The 15,554-nt window shown below is 42.9% G+C and overlaps 1 protein-coding gene across 3 annotated transcripts in view; it reads left to right on the forward strand.

Moving 5' to 3' along the window:
- Positions 1–15,312, forward strand: part of NRP2 (neuropilin 2) — a 187,092-nt gene extending 171,780 nt beyond the window's left edge. For 2 of the 3 annotated variants that reach the window (XM_078680291.1, XM_078680292.1), the window contains exons 16-17: positions 13,795–13,857; positions 14,887–15,312. In XM_078680291.1, the coding sequence (XP_078536417.1) occupies positions 13,795–13,857; positions 14,887–15,179 (356 nt within the window). In that variant the 3' untranslated portion in view covers positions 15,180–15,312. Of the gene's footprint in view, positions 1–487; positions 4,665–13,794; positions 13,858–14,886 lie in introns of those variants that run through there. The other variant, XM_078680294.1, reaches the window with a different exon arrangement.
- Positions 15,313–15,554: the final 242 nt, after the last annotated feature.

The following is a 15,554-nucleotide window of genomic DNA, read 5'->3' on the forward strand; positions in this document are numbered from 1 at the left end:
GCAATGGTGCTGTGGAGGTAATGATGATGAGGTCATGGTAGTAGAGGTAATTGCAGGAGACGTAATGGATGGTCCTTACTGTTAAATCTTGAGCCTTTATAAGGTTATTATGATAGTAAAGAGGGGTGGGCATATCGGATATTAGAGCTCAAGTCCATGTATTACCTGTGCTTAATGGGCTAACGGTATAGAGTGTGACTCAGGTACTCCTTAATATTGAAGTGGTAGGCACGTAATATGTGGTCATGCTAGAAAGGGGACTGGACAAACGGAAACTCTTAATCTTAAAGTTAGAAACCATGTAATGTCTACGTGTCATAATAGGATGGAAATTGGTGTACCGCCAGTCCTGCTAAATCACCCTTGCTATCAGTTTCTGTATGTCTATGTGAGCAAATCTGACTTGTTCACTTGAAAGAATGTTTTATTCTCATTGTTAGTCCGCATGCATCCCACCTAGCAACACTCTTCTGTGTCTCTCCTCCAGGCGGCACCCTTCTGCCGGGGAGCGAGCCCACAGTGGATACAGTGTCAGTGCAGCCCATCCCGACATACTGGTATTACGTCATGGCTGCCGGCGGGGCCGTCGTTGTGCTGGTCTCAGTCGCCTTGGCTCTGGCGCTTCACTACCACCGCTTCCGCTTTGCGGCCAAGAAGAGTGAGCACGCCATCACCTACAAACCCGCACACTACGGCAATGGCGCTCCTGTGGCAGTGGAGCCTACCTTAACTATAAAACTAGAGCAAGATGAACGGTACAACAGCACGCAATGCTGAGAGCGGAACCACCACATGGACTAGTCAAAAAAGCAGACTTCAGATGCGTTGCCTCGATTTGCACTTTCCCCCTGTCCTTCACCTCTTGAAACGTTGAGAACTTAAAAGACGCATTTATATCCACAGTTTCTCTTTCTTTTGGGATTCAACCAATGCTGCATCTTGGATTGTGGAAAGAGACACTCCGTCACCCTCAGCTGGATTGCTCTTCTTTTTTTTCAAAGACATTTCTTATTCCTGACAAATTTAAGGAAAATTCAGAAGTGTGTCTGTACATACATGTGTGAATATGTACCATTGTGCGCGTGCGTGTTACGAGTGTGCGTGGATGTATGTGTATGAGAAAGAGAATGATAAAATGCATGAGCGAAAAGCTCTGACTTTTTTTGGGAGAGCTTGTTTTTTAAAATTGCTTGTTCCGCTTCTGATGCACAGGGCAAGGATTCCCATTGCCCGCCTGCCTGAGGAAGGTCCTAGATGCTCCTTTCTAACACTTATACTGGATTGTTTAATATTCAGGCTAATGGAGGGGACATTTTACTCCTCTTGCCTTATCTAGCTTCGGCAGAGCTTATGTGTGGTAGAACTCTGATCTCTCTGCGGAAAGGAAGAAATTGATTTCATGCCCCAACCAGAACGGAGTCAACCAATGGTCCTCTTGCCCAATAGTGAGGGAAGGCAAAAGGAAACTGCAAACTTTTTTTTTTTTTTTTTTAATATACTGCTGCCTCATTTTCTTCAAGCAAATTATAGATCTGTAGGTGGTGAAAACAAACCTCTGTAAAATAGTGGTTGTAAAGTTGCCTTATGTCAGAAGAGCTTCTGATGAATGTTTAGTTTGTACATGTCACATCCAGCCTTCGGTTCGTTCATAGACGTACTGTAAGTAGGTCTCAGGTGGAAGTAAGTTCAGTAGCTTCAGGACGTCATGTTTTATGGTTTTGTGTTTTGTTATTGTTAAGTGACCTGATTCTAGGGTGCCTATTAATATTATTATCCTTGGTGTATTATTTTTTAGTGGGGCGGAAAGGGGGATGAAGGCTCCCTTTTCTTTGGCATTTCATTCAGAAGTCTTACTTTCCCTTTAGAATATGAATATTGTCCCTACAGACTGGAGACAGTGAAAACGCACAGAAGGAAACTATCTTAATGAAGTGTTCGACTATATTCTAGGAGAACAGCAAGGGCACAGTCCTGGGTTGTGCAGCGACATTTCTCTTCAACAGGAAATCCTTTTTCGGAAATGTTCAGTACAAGCAGGCAACAAAGTTACTCTTTCTGTAAACACTTTAAGTAGGTCTCAAACTTTGATCCGTTTTGGGATGATGATCGATTCTCAATACTGTTTTGATTACTGGTTTATTTTTTTTCTAATATCATAATATTCAAATAATTCGAGCAAAACTCACAGAGATGCCATCTCTATAGCCCAACTGTCGTCAAACATCATGAACTAACTTGCAAAGGGTGTCCTTGCCAACATTTTGTAACCTGGGAAAAACACCTTTGCATATCGGTTTAGTATGTTGCAAGGCTGTCCTAAAGAGATGCCAGAAATGATTTAGCCTGTAACGTTACTAAATCTGTAACTGGCCAAGGAAGGGTCTGTATATGTGCCAATTTTTCCTTCATTTTCTATACTGTGCTATATTATATACAAATTCTTCCGCTTATCTTCCTACAGATGGACAACAATCTATGGCAAAATCCATTTTTACCCAAAGTGGATTGATCGCGCTTTGCAACACCTCATAGGATGTCACCCATTATTTTCTCTGGTTGTGGCTTGTGTCCATTAGTGGACACATGTACTGATTGTACGCCAATGCTTAACCTTCAAAAGAAGAGAGACTATTTGCCCCAAAATCTCTGCAGTGGCCATTGCTGTCCATGACATCTATTCTGATCCGAGAAAACTGCAGCTGAGAAAGAGCTCTTGAGCAGCGAAAACATAGGATCTGCTCCTTGGTGGCTCAAGAAGAGCCAGTCGCTCTCCTACTCAGACCTCTGTAGTTTTAGGGGTGGGCTCCCATTTGATTTTGTTTGGTTATTGCATGCACATAAATAGTGCCTTCTTACAGATGGAGCAGAGAAATGGATCATGACTAGAAGTGTTTTGACTAATGAGCTGTTTGAAGAACTCACCCTGGTGGGGTCTTTTCAACACTAGTATAATCCTCATTATGACCAACAAAATGTTGGTTGCTACATTGCTGGTGTTCTCCCTTTTCCCGCTGTTAGTGGCCAAGCATGAATAAGAAATGGGTGATTGCCAAGGACATTACATGTGATGTATGCTTCAAGTTGCAAACAAAATAACTTGAAGCTGGGCTGGTGGTGCTACATATCAGCACAATATTGATATTACGGGGTGTTTTGTTTTGAAAATCTGACAAAAGACAAAACAGTGAGAAATTTGTTACCCTAGAAAGAAGTAGAATAGTCACCGTTTAGCATTTCCAACTTGTTGGTGGACCTTTAAAATAGATCAATCTTTCAACTTGACCCCCTGTCCTAGTATATCACAAACCCTTTGCATGTTCCAGGTTGGTTCTATGTAATTCTAACATGCATTGCATGTTAGAGAAGGGACATTATTTTGGCAGATATAACCTGTTCTAATTCCCAAGACTTTGTCAAGTCTTTACGGAGTCTATTTGAAAACGTCACATATTGCATTCTCCCGCATTCTTGGAGGAGAAAGGGAGCTGGGCGGGTCACTTTTTTCTTGAGCACTTTGCTAAGTCACACTGAGTCAAACAAATAAGCCTGACTAGTTTTACATCAAAGTACTTTTTCTCTTACTGATTATTTAAAAAAATTCTTGTGTGCACTCCTGAACTTCAGCACAAGTTATATCAGGGTGCATGCTTGTTGACATCAAACTTTCTAGGATAACAGAAGTCTTATCACAGTACCATAAAAGATCTCTTACTCATTACTAACTATTCAAAGTCGTTACTGCAAACACTGCACTTATTTTACCCTTTATTATTAAGTCACTCCACATTTAACAACTAATGTGGGGCTCATTTTATCTACCTCGGAAGGATGAACAGGCTGAGTAAGTTCTGCTGGGATCAGAACATGCACATTTGGGATTACACTGGTCCTAAAACTGGTGCCTTAACCATCTGAGCTGTCCACCATCATTAACATTTGAATTTCTTTACTTCTCGAATCAATACCTATGATTTTGGGAGGAACTCTGATGTCACATGATCTTTATGTCAGAAATAGATGATAGGACTCAATTCACAACAGGACCTTTGATGGAAACCCAGCTTTGGCCACAGATCCACATTTCCGCAGCATCACTAGATGCCATTTAGCTTATAAAGCGCAAGGGAAGACATTAATTAATCTGGATTTGCTTTGTTCATGAAATATAGGCAGTAGGCTTTTGATGTAAAGATATTATAGCCTCTATTTGTTGTTGAGAAATATAACCAGATTACAAGTTGCCTGTCTCTTAAACAAATCTCCCAGATTTTAGTAGCCTTTTGAAGATGGGTGACGTCTACATGATCATAACTTGTTCTGAGGTTCAGGAAAGTGTTTCATATCTGGAGTAATGATGGTGACCAGAAATCTATAAAAGAACTGACACCGCATACAGTTGTAGGATGGCAAATGCTGCTGATCCTCTATAAGATGAACTCACCTGGCAGAACCATCATGGCTGGCCGGGAAGCTTGTGATACAAAGAAAAGGCCAAAGACTGCAGGTTAAATATCCATTGTTTAAGTCACCAATCCCTTCTCTTCTAGCACGGTGGCATCCCGAGCCTTGCCCCAATTGCCTGTTCGTGCAAAGATATCTTGTGGAAAATTTGACGCTTATTTGAAGATGTGCTGAGTGGAATGTAATAAAATGATATTTTTGTACCAATGGCTCTTTTGATTTATTAAGTGACAAATGTAATTAATTGTGTTGGGTGCACACTGTGAAATTAAACTCAGATAAGTGTGGGAGGAAACAGCAGAGAAAACTAAAAATGAGTATTTTAATAAAAATCCGGGCAAAAAGATTGTAATTAAAAAACTATTGCAAAAGAGTAAAGTCTGATAGCTTATAGAAAACCACAGAACAAAAATTGAGCACTCCATGTAACAGGAACAAAAATGGGACACTATCTCAACGCTTCTAGACTTGCAGACTACAATGTCTCAGTTCAGATGTGTGAGGTTATCTACTTGCCATATTCTGATGATACGAAGCCAGCAGCCAACGCTCTCCGCTACCTTGCCTGTCCTCCATGTTTCACATTTCTAGTTTACAAGGACAACACTCACTCCAAAGCCACTGTGAGAGATAATTGAAATGTTTTGACAGCTTCCCTTTGCCAGCATCTTTTTTGTTTTGAACCCCTGCATGTTTACCACACAGCCTTGTTAGGACAGGCACATCTGCTGCAACCTGCCTGATTGTTGAGGGAGTTTTCTAAAGAGCAAAATTGCCAAATGTGATTACATGAAATGTCTCTCTGTGGGAAAACCCTGCAGATGGGATATATAATTTCCAAGTATGCCCTTGGGAAAGACAAAACAGCTCATCAAAGCTACACTCTGGGTCTGCAGCACACGAAAAACAACAAATGGCAATACGGAGAGCTGATTTCTTTAACCTGTTGTCTGAAATAACTTGTGTCCAACCAAAGAATCATAGTAAACTGCTTGTAAATTTGCAAACAATACATGCTTTTAAATCTCCAGGTTGTATTTATGTCATGCAAGAGTGAGGTAAGCAAGAAGAAATAACATGCCAAGTTCCTAATGTAGGAAATAATGAGATTGTCGTTAAAATACGTAGGGTTATGTAGTCTAATGCTAAAGTCCTTCATTCGAGTTATTAATTCGTTAAATGTATGTGTTTACAAAAGTGAACTCATAAGCCACCAGAGTCAGATCAACAGACCAGTAGTCTTACTTTAATGAATTTAGTAGGCTGGAGACCCAAGAGTCCATAATATCCATATATTCTGCCTTGATTGGCCAGTTTGCCTGTGTGAGCGTTTCAGAGTGAGTTAGATTGGGAAAAAAAGGGTCTTAGGTTCTTTCCTGAGCGTCATTAGGGAGGGAGGTAGTGTAAGGTGCAGGACTATTTCTTCCACATTGTGAGGGAGGTGGTTATTTGAAAGAAGAAAAGACTTGACTGCTAGTCTGTTCTTTTTCCTTTCCGTCGGGATCGCCAGCACGTTTGAGATTTATTTATTTATTATTTTATTTTTGACATTTCTAAAGCGCAACAAATACCCGTAGGCGTCTCGGCGCTAAAACTGCCCTTATTTTCATGGGGTAACTGGAGAACATGGTGGAAAATTATTGCTCGAAGAGCCAAGTTTTTAGTTGTTTACGAAACTGGAAGAGGGAGGGGCTTTGCCTGATATGTTGGGGGAGGGTGTTCCACAGTTTCGGTGCAGCCACCAAAAAGCGGCGATCGCCCCAGGAAACTGTTCTGGCCCGTGGAACAGTTAACTGGTGGAGAGTGGCTGATCGGAGCAGTCTACTTGGTTTATAGTGTTGGAGTTGCTCTTTCAGAAAATGTGGACCTTGCTCATTCAGAGCCTTGTAAACTATGCATAAGGATTTAAAGTGTTGGTGTGACCATAGACCACACCGGTGGTTTCCGGCGAGGTAATCGGATTATTAATGTTGAGTGTCTTGTACATGCACCTGCAATTACACCAAAGTAGATCCCTGAGGGTAGAGAGACATGGTCAGACTTTCATTGGGGGGTAGGTCATATGCCTGGTGACATGGAGGACAGTTTTAGAGGGTAAGAGTGAAGCCATAAGAGTTTTGGTTCTGCTGCTGTGTGATAGAACACAAGCTTTTATGGTGAATTGAGATAAAGGGTGTCCCGCACTCGAGGCTGATTGATTAACATACTACCTAGAAGGTTTTTTTAATTTGCTCATTGGAAGCGAGGTACAGGTTCATGTAGAAGCCCAGGGACCTGCGATTTTTGGTGGAAGTGTGTGAGAATCTCTTGAGCCGTTGGTTGCTCAGCCATTCTACGCTTGTCTGTTGTTTTTGGTAACATTTTACTTCGGGTTGCCTGCACATTGTGAACATTCAGCACTGAATAATATCCAGGAATCGCCTTTGCATTTCAGTTGCCTGTAACACTTGGAGATATATTTTCATTTTGTAGGCATACTGGTGGAGGGCGACATGATGTTCCACCAGTAGGATCTCTAGGGAGTCAGTGTACGGATTAAAGATCCCTGTAGTGAGATTGTGAGGCCTATAACACTCCATGTTTGACAGGGAGAGCTCGTCATTTTTAGGTCTCGCACCTGCGAACCGATCGCGAACCGATCGTCGCTGCGAGACCCTGTTGCAATCGTTTCTGCTTTCAACGAGGTACAGGAGACAAGGGATGTGCACACGCAACCTGCCGTAATCGGATCAGGTCGCGCGCGCGTTCACCATCTCCTGTCTCCCCTAGCTCGTACAGCACACAGAGACACACACACGCGCACGCACGCACACAGACAGACATTCGCGCACACATCCCCTCTCCCCCCCAGTCATCGGGCTCTTTTTACACACGCATACACACGCGCGCACACATTCCCCCCCCACTCCCCCCACTCACCGGGTTGTTTTCGTGTGTCCCTCTCTCCCTCGGCAGCCAGCGGTCGCCAACAGGCGGGGCTCTCCACACGCAAATCTTCCGAAGGGCACAGGAGCGCTCCCGTCAGCTTTTTGCGGCCCCGCCCCCGTCCCAACACAGATTGCTTGGCTTCCTGTTGAACACAAAGAGCCATCTGTCTGGAAAATGTGGGTTGCCAGGTTCTCATCGTTAAGAACCTGTCGAGTAAACACAGCAACTGCAGCATGAGGAACTTATTTATAGGTTTAACAATGTAAACCTATAAAAAAGTGAAAAATCTAACACGCAGTGCCGAAATACGCTCTCTCGTACTGGCCGTCAAACCTTGGGGCTGATACTCTTTAAGGAAAACTATAGTAAACCTTGGGCTAGTACCTGTTAGGACATATACTGTAACCTACTTGCAGAACGTACACACAACACAATAAATGGCGTGCTTTTGGAACGATTAGTTCCGATTGGGTACGGACGTTTAGTTCCGCATAAAGACAAAACAAAAACTTAACTTCAGACTTTTTTTTTTTTAAACTTTATTGAAAATATCTTAACTGGTCTAAATCCAGAAAGAAAGACTCATGCGCACACTATTTAAAAACGCAAAATCTGGGCTGTACAATAATCAGGAGGGTCTCTCGCACTCTGGCGATTAGCACTTAGCAGTCACCATGGACGTGCTTTCAGAACGTGAGCTACCGCCGGCCGACGCGTCGTCACTTATGGGCCGATACTATACTCGCTGGTACAAGCCAGGTAATTTATCCCATCTTTCCAGGGAGCAGCTTTGCTGGAACTTAAAAGTTATGACGGGGCAGGCCCGGTAGATGGAATGTGCACAGGAGCTCGAGGGGCAGAGATGACGCGGGCAAATCTTTAAAATATACATTAAATGAGAAGTAGGACATGAGTGGGGCTTAAGGGCAGGAGTGTAGAGTCTTATGGGCACTTAAAACACAATATTTTGCCAACCAATAAACATTTGTGAAGACCTCAAACACAGACGAGACTGTGTTTTTGTTTGCGTGGGCATGTCAAAATCCAGGTGATATCCGACAGACTTCACAGAACCAGAATGAAAGCACTTGTACACAGCTATTTACCACACAAGACGTTTTTACGAGGGTGTAACGCCCCTGTGAAGCTGCGCTCCTGTGAGTAGATCAGGATAGAAAGCAGTCTTTATCTCAGGTCCACAGTCCACGGCAAGCCACCACCAGACCCGCACGAACAGGATTTGTAAGATGCTCAGAGGACGTGCGCCCAGACTTGTGTCTAGCGTGGCTAATTTAATGGCAAATGTGCACTGGTGCCCAAAGGTGATCACTTCAGATGCACTCTGTTTTCGCAGGCTGTAAATAAAGTTTACAGCCAAAGAGGGAAAATAGACAGAATCGTCGCACAGTAAAATGGACGCTCCTGGCACCTTGTTGTCTGCCACAGCAGAGACAAGATGGGGACAGCGCGCCTTGAACGCACACATGTGTTTTTTCTAGGCGGCTAGCGGACCACAAAACACTATAAAACAAGCATTTGCAATGCAATAGGTCTCGCAGTTGTTAGAGTTTGAGCCATTGGCATTGTAATTGGCAGTGATCACAATAATTGATTACAATACTCAATTACAATAATCAATAATCTAACAGCACTCAATGTCCAACCCACCATCGTGGACTCAGCGAAATCCCTAGGCATCACACTCGACGCCAAGCTCAACATGCAGCAGCACGTCAGCAAAGCCACAAAAGCAGCTAATTTCCAAATCAACACACTGAGGAAAATTAAACCCTTCCTCCCTGCCGAAGACTTCCAAACTGCTGTACAAGCTTTAGTCATCCCTCGAATAGACTACGGAATTGTGGCCCTCAGCGGACTCCCGCTATCCACAACAGCACCCTTAAGAGCCTCCCTGAACGCTGCCGCGAGACTCATTACTGGCTCAAGAAAACATTTGCATATATCCCCAGACCTAAAGTCCCTAAAATGGCTGCCTTTTGAAGCCAGAATACAGCTAAAAATTGCAGTTATGACACACGCGGCCGTGCATCACAATGCACCCAACTACCTCGCTCAAAAGTTGTCTATTTCAGGATGTTCGAGATCCAATAGAAGTTCAAAAAATCTACTCCTGAAACCTCGTAGATTCCGGAAAGAGAAAACATACAAGCGCTCCTTTTCAGGAATGGCACCCAGGATCTGGAATGCGCTCCCTCCTGAAACCAGGCGTATCTCCTCCACTGCACTCTTCAAGAAAGAGGTGAAAACCATCCTTCTGGCCAAGATCTCCTGAACCTTATAGGTGCTGGATCAGAGACCCTGCATTGCTTTGTATCAATGCTCACCTTGTCCTTTGGCACTATACTTCTACTTGATGGGGGCACTACTATGCTACTTTCCTATTACCGACCAATATATGATACACGTTGGTTCACTGATTCACTCTCCCGATGCCCCCACTCAGTGCTCTCGCTATACTAAAACATTGGTATAAGCCTTCCACACACCCAAGATGCACCTGAACACCTCTGTAGTGGGATCAATGACTTGTGCCGTCTTATATTACTGGTTTACCTGATTGTATATTGATATGTTTTATGTATGTTATTATTATCCTATCATGTTATTGATTACTACACTGCTCCCATTACCTCTGTTCATTCCTACTGCCCCTACCCTGTCTTTGTGAAGCGCTCTGATATCTGTAAGGATCTTGTTCGTGCTATATAAAACTTTGAATAAATAAATAAATAAAATAAATAAATAAACCAACACATAAATAAAAGGCATTGCCATTTACAATGGCAATGGCTCAAACTCTAACAACTGCGAGACCTATTGCATTGCAAATGCTTGTTCTATTTAATCACGTTTTACTGAAATATGCTTGTTTGTTCTGGAGTAGAATTAAATGTTTCTATAAGTAGAAAAAGGCAATCCAAATGATATAAATATTGAGTGAAACTCTGCCAGGCTAAGTGATCTGGTTTTCACTGATTCATGTGACACGTCACAGCCATTGCAGGGCAGATAGGAGTCTTCAACTCATGTAAGAGACTGTCCCTCTGGCGTCCTCAAAAAGCTTTGTGCTGTTTACCACCATTATTCCAACATGTCGGCCGTGGCAACATTTCACCCTAAGAGCAGTGTAGGGAACAAGGATCAGGTTGGTCATTTCCTTTAAATGACACTTCTTACATCTGCGTTTTGATGATGTAACAGTGAAACAGCTCCATTGCTAACAATATTCATGAAGTGGGCTTTAGATATGTTATGTTGTGTTATGTTATCGAATGTTATGTTACATACATAACATGCCAGGTACTGACCTTTCAGCCACCGGCCTTCTTCACCCAGTTGCTTTCAGCCACTGGCCTGAGACTTTGTCATTCAAGTCTTGGCTCCGCCCAGTGAATTATTCTTCTTGCAACAAATGCTGTTGGCTGTTTGGGTGTATCCTTCCGGTTTCACTTGAGTGCTGCCTTGAACCGTAAAAGGAGCTTCATTACAACTACTGTCCTCTCGGTCTACTCTTGCAAGTTGTCTCTATGTCTGGCTTTAAATCCAGGCCTATTGTCTTTGCCTATGCACGTTTAGATTACCTCTGCTGTATCCTTGCACTCATGCATCCCCATCATGAATATATCCTAAGGCTGGAATGATGCAAAGGGCTGGAATGAAACAACTCCTTAGACAGTATGTTAAAGACCAGATATTTAAAGTGGAATGTGTGGGTGGACTGGCGCCTGTTAACGAGTGTAACTTGGCTCTGTCACCTCACTTCTCACACCACAGTGGATGTGCTTGAATAGTGTCCACTCTTCAAACCCTGTTCTAAAAGCATTGTGCAGAAGCCAGAATGATGCTACTGCTCATACAGAATCAGTGACATGTATCCTCCTCAGATCATGCTTTACTTTCACGAATGTTAAAAAGAAAAGAGTAATATTTACTGATCTAAGTTGGATTAGTATTTTTTTTTTTTAAAAAGAGCAATAGTATATTTTCTTTCTTTTTGAAGCGGGTGAGGGGAAGTAACGTGGAGGGCATGGGTTGAGGAAACAACACGGAGGGCAGGGAGAAAAGTTCATGACATACACGAGAGAACGCAACATGGAGCATAGCTGAAGACAGCTGGAAAACACATGTGGTCCCTCGGAGTGCTGAAACAAAAAGATGAAGGTAGTGGAAGGACACAAACAATGAGGCTCCAGGGGAGGGACAAGAAGAGGAAGGAAAGCCCACACAAGCTAACGAATAAAAAGCAAGCATGCGAGAGTGACAATAAAGACAATCAATGCTAAGCTATGGGTGGGCTCAAAGTCCACTGGAAGCTGACAATAGGTATTTTCGCAAACACACAGCTTGTTATGTCTGGTAGGAGAGAGCTAAAACAAGAGGAGCCGCAGGAAACTGTTTGTCTTTGGCCCTTCGTCTGTGTTCCGTCGGCCAGAGGGTTGGTAGGTTGTTTGGGGCTACAGTGAGACTGGCTCCTGCCTGGGTACCCTTCCTTCCCGTCAAACAATGGCAGGTCTTCGCCTCTTGAGAGGCAGAGGCTGCAGGAAGGTTTTCCGAGCAAGCAGCGGGATGAGGTGAAAGGAGCTGAACCTCGCACTGTGGCCAGCGTTGGCTCTGTGCCCGATCTCTCTCACCCTGCCCGGCCCTCCATGCATCCAAACCAAACATCCTCCTCTCGGTGCAGAAGGGGCCGAGCTGTGCTCGCGCTGCTCTCTGCCCCTCGCAGCTCAAGTGAACGCGGAAGTCAGTGGGTGTTCCGGCCTTTTGAAGTGGAAGGAATGTGACCTTGAGTTTTGTTCCCACATTCGCTGCCCACCCCAAGTGCACTCGTGCTTTGCTTTTCCACATTTTTTTGCTAAACACTTGCGAAGTGTGAACAAAAGAAAACCTTCTTCAGCCTAATATAATAAAAACAGAACCCTTTTAGGAATTCACTCGACAAGCTGCACAGCTAAATTACATACAATGAGCTGCAAACTGGTGCAGCTCAGGGCGTAGTCCTTTCTAACCTTGGGAAGGGATAGAAGATTTCTCGTCCAATGCCATTGACCTGGGCTGATTGGTACTCCTGGGCTCCAAAGGCCGGTTCCCACGTCATCATGAACGTGTTCGCTGCAGGTCAGTTGCGCCTCAGATGGTGAATTTTAAGGGGGGACACATTGGTCACAGATAAAAGTGCTGATTGATATATATATATATATATATATATATATATATATATATATATATACATATACACACACATAAAATCATGATTTCAAAGTATTATATACATTCAATTACATGTGTATATATAAATATACACACATATATATATATATGTATATATTTATATCAAGGTAACCCAAACAAAAATGACAAGTCACTTTCAATGATGGTGTAGATTCATCTAACATTTCAAATGTTATTTACACACAAAAAACGGAGACTCGATAGCTCAATTTTATGGGGAAAACTTCACTACTCCACTGCAGAATAATAACCCGCTTCCTGCAAATGTGCTATGATCATGTGCATTATAAGATGGCGTCAAAGTTCCCCTATATGCCTTGCGGCCAAGATGTGCTGCCACAGTTCCCCTCCCCTGCAATGAGATTGGTGTCTTGACCAATCTTCCAAAAGTTGAAATGATGAAAGCGGCATCAATGGAACGTAATTGTCGATTCCTCGAACAGGGACAAAGTTATTACAAAGATAAAAATGTGCACGGTAATTAGAAACACAAACTCAATCTTTTGCCAAGAGACTGCTTTGGAGGAGATTTTTTTTATAAGGGTGCAGATTAGTGCTTTTCTTCCATAAAATACATATTTTAGCCACTATCATGTGGCGATGCTGGTTGGTGGAACCTTCCAATACTTAACCCAGTTTTGCAGTTTTAGAGTTGAGCTGGCCACTCAATCACTTGTTAACTCTTTGTTAAGTATCAAAACAATTTATATGTGATGGTAAATAAAGAACATACTTTTCTTGGTAGACTATCATCATCATCTTTTGATATTTACTTTCCCAGAACTTCAATACTTTTAAACCATGTTTCGAATGTCACACTGGAAACCCCTAATCAGCAACAAGTAGGTTTGCGTTTGTCCAGCTTTAGATGAAAACGTTATTTGGAAAGGGACATATGGTTCAGATTTTGGCATGTGGTTGACTTTTGTGCAGAATTCTTTTTGTTAAAAAGTGGACGTTCTTCAGTGAAATTTTGCTCCATTTTGTGCCTGTATTTTTACATAAAATATTTTCCTGGGCAGGGGTAGGGATGCTGGTAATCACTGTGAATGCTTCCTCGCTTACCACACTCACACTTAACGGTGCTCTCATTGGCAATGAATTCCATTGTGTTGTCATGTCTTATTTTAAAGAGTGTAACCTCTTTCATTTCAGTGAATATCCCATTGGTGAATGGTGGCTTGGATTATTACCCAGAAGGAAACACAGGCGAGGATGGTAAGTGTGCAGCCTAAGACCGCAAAGTTTTAACATACTGCCCTGGCCAAAATTGAATTCATTCATTGAATGTGATCTGTACCAACATTACACCTTGGAGTGCTTCCTTACTCAAGGTGCAAAAAGTAACATACAAGTCTCTTTGAGAGCAGTTGGGAGGCAATATGGGCAGGGGTGGTAATTGGAGAAAAATAGCAATATGCAGTGAACAAGTTGGACAGCCCTCCACCATGATAAATTCCATTTCTTCCATCATCCAGTAAGGGCTGAGAATCTCCTTTCCTCCACATGATATCCTATCTTGTTTACAGTTGTTGAATGGGGTGCACACTTTCTGTCTTTACACTGCAAACATTTCCTGGATAAGAGGGAGCATGCCATTGGCTCTTTGTTTAAAGGAAGAAGTGCATTAACATATGGCATTAGATGGCACCACCAGCAGCAGCCAAGGAATGTAAAATGTAATATTTGAAAAGGTCCAATTTATAAATAGACTCATAAAAGTCTCACTTTGCACACGCTATAAATAGCAGAGTCTCTGAGCTAAATTTTATTATTCTTAAACACAATCTGGTCTCAGTTTAAAAACATTTAATTCAAATTACATTTTAAGCATCACAGCTCGTGCTTGATGCATTAACTGTCAAACATCCTGGCAGCACACAATGCTAAAAACAATTCTCAACACCACCAGCTCATACCTACGTATCAATAAAGAATTTTGTTCGCCATGTAAACCCAGTTTTCTATTTAAAATCTCCCCATTTTAAAAATGGTGTGGTTCATAACAACTCGCGGTTTGCTTGGGTTCACTATCGTCCCCCAAACTCACGCGAGATCACATCTTACTTTTGCAAGAGACACATATAAGTGCAGGTCACCTAAATTATGAGCATGGGTCACATACTGTCCTTTGTTGCCAGGTAGGATTTCTCATCTTTTTATTCAAAATAGAATAGGTTACAACATTGAAAATGTGACATAAAGAAAAGAAAACTTGTATTTATAACCAATCCTGTCTCTTCGCAGCCTATTATGGAGCAACAGATCTTCCTGCCAGCTCCCTGGTGACCCCGATGTCGGGCAAGGAGAAGAACTGGCTCTACACCTTAGATCCCATCCTGGTCACCATCATTGCTATGAGCTCGCTCGGCGTCCTCCTGGGAGCCATTTGTGCTGGCTTGCTTCTGTACTGCACCTGCTCCTACAGTGGCCTTTCCTCGCGTAGTTCCACCACCCTGGAGAACTACAACTTTGAACTCTATGACGGAGTCAAACACAAGGTAAAGATGAACCCCCAGAAGTGCTGCTCTGAGGCGTGACCAGCAATGCCCCCAGTAGATTTGACATAAACCATGCCAGTGGGAGCGCCCGGAAGAAAAGGCTCCTTTTTCGTACTGGAACTGACCGCCATCATCTTCACTTGTGAAGGTTGAGCTCGGGCCAGCCAATGCTAGCACAGTTCTAACCAATGGATCGCAGCCCGCAGAAGTTATGCTTGCTGGTCATCGAGCCAGTGATGCTTTGGCTATGAAAACTGCACTGGGACAAAAAGAATTGTTCAAATGGAACAAGTGAACACAAGTGAAGGAAGCTCTTTGTCTTACCCCTAGGATTCTGGGAAACTGAAGGAGAACTTACTGATCATTGTTCCTTATTTCCTGATCTTAATGGGGGGCTGGCGAGGAGAACATTTT

The sequence above is a fragment of the Lissotriton helveticus genome, chromosome 3_1 (assembly GCF_964261635.1).
Source record: "Lissotriton helveticus chromosome 3_1, aLisHel1.1, whole genome shotgun sequence".
NCBI classification, from domain to species: Eukaryota; Metazoa; Chordata; class Amphibia; order Caudata; family Salamandridae; genus Lissotriton; species Lissotriton helveticus.